This window comes from Lipotes vexillifer, unplaced genomic scaffold (genome assembly GCF_000442215.2).
Source record: "Lipotes vexillifer unplaced genomic scaffold, Lipotes_vexillifer_v1.1 scaffold179, whole genome shotgun sequence".
NCBI classification, from domain to species: Eukaryota; Metazoa; Chordata; class Mammalia; order Artiodactyla; family Lipotidae; genus Lipotes; species Lipotes vexillifer.
This window is the reverse complement of record NW_006796798.1, coordinates 555,231-565,618: the sequence shown is the minus strand read 5'-3', so window position 1 is coordinate 565,618 and position 10,388 is coordinate 555,231. Positions and strand designations below refer to the sequence as shown.

The 10,388-nt window shown below is 39.7% G+C and overlaps 1 protein-coding gene across 1 annotated transcript in view; it reads left to right on the top strand.

Moving 5' to 3' along the window:
- ADGRA3 (adhesion G protein-coupled receptor A3) overlaps nt 1–10,388 on the top strand; it is a 122,997-nt gene that overhangs the window by 26,252 nt on the left and 86,357 nt on the right. Inside the window, exon 2 of the mRNA XM_007468999.1 lies at nt 6,259–6,330. Coding sequence (XP_007469061.1) covers nt 6,259–6,330 — 72 coding nt within the window. The remainder of the gene's footprint in view (nt 1–6,258; nt 6,331–10,388) is intronic.

Genomic DNA, 10,388 nt, shown 5'->3' with positions numbered 1-10,388 from the left:
TCCCTATTCGGATAAGTGATTTATGCTGTCTTATTTTAGTAATTTACATTTCTCTTGTGATTGAGGTTGTATATCCCTTCATATGATTATGATCCATTAGTGTTTTTTTTTTTTTTTTTTTTTTTTGCGGTATGCGGGCCTCTAACTGTCGTGGCCTCTCCCGTTGCGGAGCACAGGCTCCGGACGTGCAGGCTCATCGGCCATGGCCCACGGGCCCAGCCACTCCGTGGCATGTGGGATCTTCCTGTACCGGGGCACGAACCTGTGTCCCCTGCATCGGCAGGCAAACTCTCAACCACTGCACCACCAGGGAGGCCCCATTAATGTTTAGTTTTATTGAACTATCTCTTCATGGCCATTGCTAGATTTTCTATTGGGGATTTTTTTTTTAAAGAGCTCTTTATATATTTGGGAAATTAGTCCTTTGTCTTTGATAGTAGATGTAAATATTGTTTATATTGTAACATTAAAAATGTCAAAAAGAAGTTTTTTTTTAATGGTCATTTTTAAAATACTTTATTATTTTTTGGCTGTGTCATGTCTTAGTTGCGGCATGTGGGATCTTACGTTGCAGTGCGCAGGCTTCTCTTTAGTTGTGGTGTGCGGGTTTTCTCTCTCTAGTTGTGGCTCGTGGGCTTAGTTGCCCTGCGGCATGTAGGAGCATAGTTCCCCAACCAGGGATCGAGCCCGCGTCCCCTGTATTGGAAGGTGGATTCTTTACCATTGGACCACCAGGGAAGTCCCAAAAAAGAAGTTTTTAATATTTACTACATTTAAAAACATAGTCCCATTTGTGCCTTTCCTTAGTTCTGGAAAATCTTTGGTTTATTATACTTGTAAATCTGCCTGCCTTCCATTTTCTTTTTTTTTTTTCCTCTCTCTTTCTTTTCCTCTTCCCTTCTCTTCTGGGACACTTGTCATTGGCTTTAGGGCCCACCCTAATCCAGGACAATCTCATCTCTTGACAATCTCAAACCCTTAACTTCCATTGCTAACAGCCTTTTGCTAATTAAGGTCACATTTACAGTTTCTGGAGATACAAAAAAATGTATCTTTTTGAGGAACACCATTCAACCCACTCTAATGACCCTATTTGATTATTTATCTGTTTTTTTTTCCTTCAGGAAATTATATTGCCTTTAAGAATTATATTGCTAACGTTTACTCTGAATATTTAATGCTCTTGAAATATATTTTCATTTCCTCTCAAAAGGAAAATTATTCTGTGTCTTCTGCCATACAGGGTGTGGATCCTGTGAACAGCATTCCATTCTGGGAGCTGGAATAGCATGCAACTGAGAAATTGTAATGCTTAATTTTTATTTCTTTCTGCTCCATAAAGTTTTGATTTTTTAAAAAAACATGTCTGCATTTAAGTCTTACTCCTTTTTTCATGTTTCAGCATATATACTGAACTAACTTGTTTCTGTGTTAAATGGTAACAATGGACAACAAACTCTTGTGTTTAAATTCAAGAGGTGTTGTCTATAGATAATGTGGTGGTAACATCATTAGTATAGAACAGAAATGGGTATGTATATTAAGCTTTATAAATCTGGTCAAGTTTTATATTTTTCATTTAGTTACCTCCTAGAAAGTTTGAAATTTCAAAGATGTTAGCAAAAATATTGAGTATGAATAGGTTTTAGGTTTATGTGTTACGTGATATTATGCATTTGCTAGTTCCACAGTCCCTCCGTCTCAAAATTGAGTGTAAAAGCTGTCTGAAGAGTAGATTTATTCACACCGATCCTGTTTCCATGCACAATATCCTTTAACACATCAAGTAATATGTAGACTGAATATATTGAAACTATTTTTAAGGTTACAGTTATAACTTTTGAAGTGTGATGAAATGGCTTCTCTTTTACTCTCAATAAAATCTATCATTAATTCTGCTAAAGCCTTTATGACTGAGCAAATGACAGTCCTTTTGCTGAAGCAATACCGAATCTAAGTGAGTATAATTCAGTTACCACCCTGGCAGTTTTTCCCAAGCTACTTCTATATGTGGGTTTCATTCTTCATTCAGAAACAGGATAGTAATGGCACTGAGCTTGGTAGATTGTGTTGTTTTCCTTTGTTTCCTTACTTTTGGTTTATTGGTTGTAAATTCTCAGTCACCATCAAGTTCGACAGCTTTGCTCATTACAACATGAATAATTATAGAAAATTAAAAGAAGCTGGAAGGAGCTTGGTGATCATTCTGGTCTTCTGTCTTAAAATTGATGAAATGAAGTCTATCTAGAAAAGTGAAGTGACTTGTCACAGATGGAATCATTTATTACTTGTGAGGTCTCAGTTAAAACCTTGGGCTCTAGATATCAACACTATTGGTCTTTGCACTACTGCCTTTTAAGTTGCAAATAGTCACTACATAAATCTTTTTTTTTTGCGGTATGCGGGCCTCTCACTGTTGTGGCCTCTCCCGTTGCGGAGCACAGGCTCCGATGCACAGGCTCAGCGGCCATGGCTTACGGGCCTAGCCGCTCCGTGGCATGTGGGATCTTCCTGGACTGGGGCACGAACCCGTGTCCCCTGCATCGGCAGGTGGACTCTCAACCACTGCGCCACCAGGGAAGCCCCATAAATCTTTTTGGAATGTAAATAAGAAATGCGAGTCTTAAATCTCAAAGCACAAATAAAGTATTCCTTACTTCAGTGTTTATTTCTAAGATATAATTATACTCAAAATTAAGTCAATTTCAAGCTGTACTTGGTAATTAAGATTCTTAGGTTTATCATCAGAAAGTATATTTTAAAAATAAGAGTTATTCTAGATATTTCAAAAGATACTGCAAGATTATAAAGAATAAAAGAGAAGTAGAAACCTCATCACTAAGATGGTGATCATTATGATGTATTTCTTCCAAGTCTTTTTTTGTCTCTGCATTCTTTTCAGTCAATGATACCAGTTTTGTTTTCTGCTTTTTAACTGATTGTAAACAATTTCCTTTTTATTAACTTTCCTTTAAAAGCATCATTTTTTAATGGATGTATAACATTTTGTTGTTTGGTGTACCGTCATTTAACTACTCCTCTTACACAAACTGAACTCTTTGGTAGTTTCCAATTTTTGTCTGTTATAAATCATGTCAGAATAAGGTCATTGAATATATTTTTTGTCAGATTTGGTAACTTGTTAGCTTAGGATCAGTGCCTGTTTAGGAAAGCAAGGCTGGTGGCTCTTGGGTGTGGACTGCTAGGCAGCTGGAGAAATATTGTTCCAGTGACCTTGTGGCCATGTCCAAGTCTAAGTTTGCTTTTGTCCGTGCCTACCACCTTACTTGAAATAACCTTTTGTAATTTTGATTAGAGAAAATGGTGTTTTAATTGGCTTCTTTTGAATTTGAATTTTTATTTTGTTTTAAGATTACATATGCTTAGTTAAAATGAACAAAGCCTTATAGTTCATGCTCTTGGTCTTTTTAATGTGAAAATTGCCCAAAGGTGTAAGAATGGAATATTAAGCTTTATATTGGCACCTAAATTCTGTCTTTGCTGATTGAGTATGTAGAGTTCACATTCCAACTTGCATTTCTGAATGTGACTATGATGTTCTTTTCTTTTTTGCTAAGTGTAAATTCCTTGAGGATACGAATCATTTTTCATTTGCGTTTAAAAAAAATTTTTATTGGAGCATAGTTGATTTATAATGTTGTGTTAGCTTCAGGGTACAACAAAGTGAATCAGTTATACATATACATATATCCACTCTTTTTTAGATTCTTTGCCCATATAGGCCATTACAGAGTATTGGGTAGTGTTCCCTGTGCTGTATAGTAAGTCCTTATTAGTTATCTATTTTATATATAGTAGTGTGTATATGTCAATCCCAATCTCCCAATTTATCCCTCCCCCTTCCCCCCAACTCGGCATGTTTTTGATCACCATCCTTGCTTTAGTAACAGCTTGGAGAGAGAAAATACTACATAGTAATGTACTTTGATTGCCAGATACATCTTGATTTCAGAAACATTAAAATGAGGGAAGATGTGTGTCTTAGAACCAAGGAAATAGAAACTTAAACTTAATACTCACTGAGTATGTTAGGCATTTTCTGCTTTCCTTCTAGAGTTATATGAGGTAGATACTGTTCTCCCCATTTATGAATGAGGAATTCTGTTACAGAGAAATGTAGTGACTTGCCCAAGACTAGTGTAATTTGAAAGTGATAGAGCTGGCCTTCAAGCACAAGTACGCTTGACTTTAGAAGCCCCTAATCATCTCACCAAAATGCTGTGAAATGTTAACCTGCATTAGCGGGATTAAAAAAAAAATTCTACTTAAAGCCAAAGAAAATCAGTCAAATGGCTGATTTTGCTTGTTTTCGTACACATAATGTATTTGTTTTAAAAGAAAGATGAGAGTAGACAAAATGAAAATGAATACCTGAAATCTTATGACCCAGGGGTGTTCTCTGTTAACATTTGTTTATACAGTGTTGCACCGTCCCAGGTGGGGGGCAGCACTCAGCCTGTACGCAGTGTGAGGGTGCCCCTGAAGTTGCAACACTGTGTGGGATGGAGAATTTTCCGCTAAAATGCCAGTAAGAGTGGCTCTTGACCAACGTTGGTGTATATTGAAGAATGTGGGCTTTGGAGTGGAGCGTGCTGGGGTTCACATCTGCCTCTGCCTCCACTACTGTGATCTTGGGCCATTAATTTAACTTTTCTATGCCTTGGTTTTTTCATTTTCCTTATCTGGGTGTCATTCCCCCAAATAAGGTAGCTTTTGCATTTTCTCCTGTATGGAAATTACATACATACGAACGAGTTCCGTTCCTAGAGTGCGTTGGTAAGTCCAGTTTGTCCTTAAGTCCAAGAGAGTTAGCCTAGTTACCCAGCTAACACAGTTGGCTCTACAGTACTATACTGTAATAGGTTTATAATACTTTTCACACAAATAATACATAAAAAACAAACAAAAAATAAAACATTTTTAATCTTACAGTACAGTACCTTGAAAAGTATAGTAGTACAGTACAACAGCTGGCATACAGGGCTGGCATCGAGTGAACAGGCAAGAAGAGTTACTGACTGGAGGAGGGAGAGGAGGTGGGAGATGGTAGAGCTGAAGGATCGTCAGCAATAGGAGACAGAGGGCAAGCTGCTGTTTCACTCACGCCTGACGTTGACGGCACAGGTTCTGGTTCCTTGCTGGATTCAATTCTATCTACCCTCTTGAAAAAACGATCCAGTGCTGTCTGGATAGTAGGTCTTTTTTTCTCTTCGTAGATGACATGGTAGCACTGGATTGCATTCTGAATGGCTGCTGCAATCTTCGTGTACCGTTCTATGATCGGGTCCTGTGCCTCAAAAACTAGCAGTGTCTCCTGAAGTAAAGAAAATCTCCATGCCATTTCCTGTGTCGTAAATCTCTTCAGTTACTTCTTCCTGTTATCTCTCTTAGTCCTTTCTCTGGGCCTCCAATTCCATCAGGTCTTCATTAAAAGCGCAACCACTTGTGCAACACATGGGTGCATCTTTGAAAGTTCACAACTTGAAGGTTCGTACATAGGGGACTTACTGTGTTGGCATCCAAGCTGCAAAAGGAGCGTAGTTACAAAGCCTTGAGAGGAAGCAAGGTCATGTACACATTGTCTGCTTTTAGGCAAGTCCTGCCAACTAGGACTTCTTTTAAATCTTTTTTTTTTGTTTCCAGTTCATTTTTTTTTTAAGAGCATCGTCCTAATACATGAGATGTAGTATTGTAATACAGCTACCTGTGTCTGTGCGTGTGTGCAAAAAGCATATTTTCACACAGTACAGATTTGTATATGGTTAAGTTACAAGTAATATTCAGCATTATTGAAATGGTATCTAGAAAATACTGTATTTCTTTTAAAGTCAGTGTTTGGTAGAGCACTTGTTTTGCATTTTTCTGTTTCCAGTTTTTAAGTATATTCAACTTATGTAAGTTGATTAATTATGTAAATGTATGTGGCATTCTTTATTTTTATTAAAGTAAGAGCTATTTTGTATTGACTTCTCTCCCTTTTTATTTCAAAATTTTTGGTGCAGTGTGACAGGAACAATTTAAGATGTGACAAGATGTGCAAGTTAGCTATTTTGGGTCATTTCTCAGAGAAAGAAGCTCCTTTTTTTTGTCAGGCATCTCAGAAATTCTTTGGGTAATAAATGACTTCTTAGAATTCCTCATATTTAGATTTAAACCTAACAGGCTAAATTACTTTGAGATTGATGGTGTACATATGTTAGGCAACTTACCTTTTTTTTTTTTTTTTGTCATTTGTAGGATTCTGAGTAACAATAAAATATCCGAGCTGAAGAATGGCTCATTTTCTGGGTTAAGTCTCCTTGAAAGATTGTGAGTATTCTTTTATTATCATCTCTTATTGGTATTTTATTCACTGCATTTTCATTGTAAGTCTGTTACTAAACTCTCAACTTTCCGAAATAAAAATGGAGTTTTCCCAATATTTTATTATAAAACATCTCAGAATTGCATTTTAAAAAACAATTCATTAAAGCACAGCAGTACAAACTTTCTGTAAAGGGCCAGATATTAAATAATTTAGGTTTTGTGGGCCATTATGATCTCTGTCACAATGACCCAGTTATGCCAGTATCTTGAGAATGCATACGCGAATCAATGTGGATGTGACTTTATTTACAAAACAAGCCATGCATCATAGTTTGATGACCAGTGACTTTTAAAGCCTCAGTGCTATTTTGAAATTCTGTCATAATGTTTATGCCTTATAAGATAGTCCAGTAGAAGTACTTTTGGATAAACTTTGACTGTCTTATTCAGCCGTCTTTGAATGTGATCATTCTGTTTTGTTTGATGATGAGGTCTAGTTTTGCTTCTGATAAGATGTGTGACAAGTAGCACTTAGTTTTTGCCTTGGTGAGTTTTTAATGGATTAAAAATGGATATTTAATTGCTTGTGTGCTGAATGCTATTCTAGGATCAAGTTTCAAATTTGCATATTACTCATACACTTAGGATAACGATTCCGATACATCAGGGAGCCAGTCACAGCGAGCATCTCCATTTCTGTTGGATAACAGACTTTCCTCATTTTCTTAGTTCTCTTTGCTTCACTTTTTCTCCTTCTGTGTGCCTTTCCTTGACTATTTTACTTCGTGTCTTCTGCCACAATTGATTCCCACAGGACTTTATTGCTTTGATCACAGATGTGTTATTTAAGCATATAACATCTAGAGTTCTTCATCCTTTTATGTAGGTCTGTCCTTTTCATTAAGATCAAACATCTTTAAATTAGGCTTTATATGTGTGTGTGTGTGTGTGTGTGTGTGTGTGTGTGTATGTGTATGTATGCATTTACATATACCTATATAGCAATGCATTCATGTATGCATATGTATACATATAAACATGGGTATGTATACACGTGTGTACACACACACCTGTAAAATGATCTCAGCACAGCAGTGCTTAATTCTCAGATTTTTTTTTTTTTTTCTGTTTTCATTCAAGCCCTCCTGTTCCACATAGTCCATGTGCTTCAGAGAATGCTGGCTGCACCTCATTTCTAGGCCTTATCTTGATAGGAGAGTCCACACACATTCCATGGTCACTGGTTCAGGAATGGGCATTTGACCCAATTTAACTGAGTTGAGATTTGCTTGGGGCTTTGGGGAGAGGAATTTCCTCACTTTCATCAGAAAAGATGCTTGTACTTCTGGTACAGAAGCCACCGTGCTGCGGGCTCAGGCCGGAGCCGACACACTGAGGAGTGTGGGGTAGGCCCATCAGAGTGAGCGTAGGCGAGCTGGCGGGACCTCGCCGAAGTATGACTCCCTCTGGACTGTTAGAGTTGAATGAGGCAGCCTGTTCCTGTTTGGTTTTCTGTTCCTTGCAAGAAGAGTCATTGTGCCTGACAGATACCCTTAGCATGTAGCACATTGTCAGGCTTTGAGTAGGTGCTCAGAATGATGGCAGGGTCAGTGTGGTTTGCCCTTTCCAAGGAAGGATGACAGGCACTCCTAGGTGTTAAGTGGTGTCTGTTGTGTTTAGAAACACAAGTTACTTTTGGCACCAGGATTGCTGTGGTGGTTCATGTACATCAGAAGTGTGGACAGCATAGCTAAAGTTCTGTGCTATGGTGTGAATTACCGTTCTTTTTACATTTATTTTTTAATTTCCTTTGTCATTGGCCTTATTTTTAGCCTTTTGTTGAAAATAAATCCCTGTACATGTTAGAAATATTAGGTTGCCAGCAACATATTAGATGATATTAAAATGTTGCTATTGTTTTCAGCCAGGGGGCTGTTTATACCAGAATCCCAGAACACCATCTCTCTTATATAGGGCCAGAGAGAAACACACACACATGTGTACAGGTATGCATGTATATATGTAAATATATGTATATACATGTACACATACGTGTATATGTACACACACACACACACACACACACACACACACACACACACACAGTGGGACTTTGAAAGACTGTTATATTGATGGGGGCTTCAGCCTGAAATCCCAGTGATGACTCTGGGACTGGGCTTCCTCTGTCCGGAATCATCTTTACCTAAGCATGCTTGGCATTTTCTATGTACATTTCCAAGCCTAGGCCTGAACCTTGGCCTTAACCACTGCCGCAGAGGCGGGCCGTGCATGTCTGGGGGGATGGCTGCTTCTCACACTGTCTTTGCAGGAGAGCTGCCCACTTGAGACAGAAGGAGACAGGGATGGTAGAGCTAGGCTCCGACTGCAGTCTTGGAAGACTTGGCCCCGAGAAGGAAGGAGAGGTGCAAGCGTCCCAGAGGAAGCACCCCACCCACAGGGCCTTCCTCTGTGGGCACGAGCCGGGTGGTGCTCCTTCCTCCTCCACGTTCCTCCTGGGACCAGAGGCTGCAAAGGGCCCTGCGGCCTCTCGTGGAAATGCCCCTGGCCTTTGTTTCACTTGATTTCCAGAGGACAAGGTAGACCAAAGAGAGCCCTTAGCCAGTTGCTTGACCCTTTTGTGGGAGTTCACTACCCAAGGCTGATTGCCAGCTTCCAGACCTTCCCTAGCGCTGCCCCATTATTCCACCTGGGCTTGGAAGTAGGGTGTTGGTGCAGGGGCTTCGGAGAGGAAGGTGTGGGAGGACTGGGGGCTTTCCTTCCCCTAGGGCACAGCACCATCTTTCATATTTATAGTTTCTACCATGTTGCTGCTTTCTGATTTGGTTTGCTAATTTTAAAGCCTCTCTAAGTTTAGTACTTTCCATACCAACTACTTGAACAATCTCTTCATTCATACTTTCTGCTGTTTCCATAATGCTTCTCATTTTCCCTCTCTGCCTGGTTACTTAGCTTTCTAACCTGTTCTGTGTCTTTGCACTGCTGTCCTCATCCTGCGACCGAACCCAAAGAATATCTCTTGTACCCTTCTGTGATTTTCATCCCTGTAAGATGCTTCTCATGGACTCCAGTTTGCTTCTGGCTCTTACACAATCAATAGTGTATCTAGGTGGCTTCTCTTCCAGGACTGCAGAGAATTTAGGACTTTGTGTCTGAAATAGAGCCCAAAACAATCTCTGTGAGTGTAATCGTTGTACTGGTTTGCTAGGGCTGCCGTAACGAGTACCCCAGACTGGGTGGCTTAAATAACAAACATTTGTTTCCTCACAGTTCTGGAGGCTGGAAGTTCAAGATCAAGGCCCTGGCAGAGTTGTTATTTTCTAAGGGCCATGAGAAAAGGATCTGTTCCAGGCTTCTCTCCTTGGCTTATAGGTTGCCATCTGTTTTCCTCTGGTGTCTTCACGAAGTCTTCCCTATGTGTGTGTCTGTGTCTTAATCTTCCCTTCTTGTAAGGACACCACTGGTGGGACACAGTTCAGCCTGTGACAGTGATGTAGCATTTTGATAGATTAACCAATGTGTATTTTCTCTGCCTGTTTCCTAATTACCTCAGGAGAAGGGATGACAAAACAGAAAAAAGGACTCAGTTTTTGACCAGTGAGTTCCTGAAGTCCTACCCTAAATGTAGAAAAGAGGTTTGAAACAGATTTAAAAAAAAAAAGAAAAGAAAATTCCTCTTCACCTCAATACACCTTCCCTGGGCTAACTGGAGAGTTAGAGGGAGTATAGAAAGAGCTTACATGTTGGTGGGTCCCCAGGAAAGGGCTCTGTCTTTGCTCGCCTCTCCATCCCTACCTGGGATGAGGGGAGAGAGGGAAAAAGATCACATGAAACCAATATAAGGTTCTGGATCCAAGGGCAAGGGGCATCTGAGGCCTCTTTCCTGGGGAAGCAAAATCCCAATTTCGTAGGATCCAGCATGATGTAGAGCAGGAGAACTGGTCATGTGGCCATTGAGGCATATGAGCTAGGACCCTCTGTTAGAGTTTCCCAGGGGAACAGTGGAATAGCCACTGGGGTTTGTTGGGGGGGGGGGGGGGGGG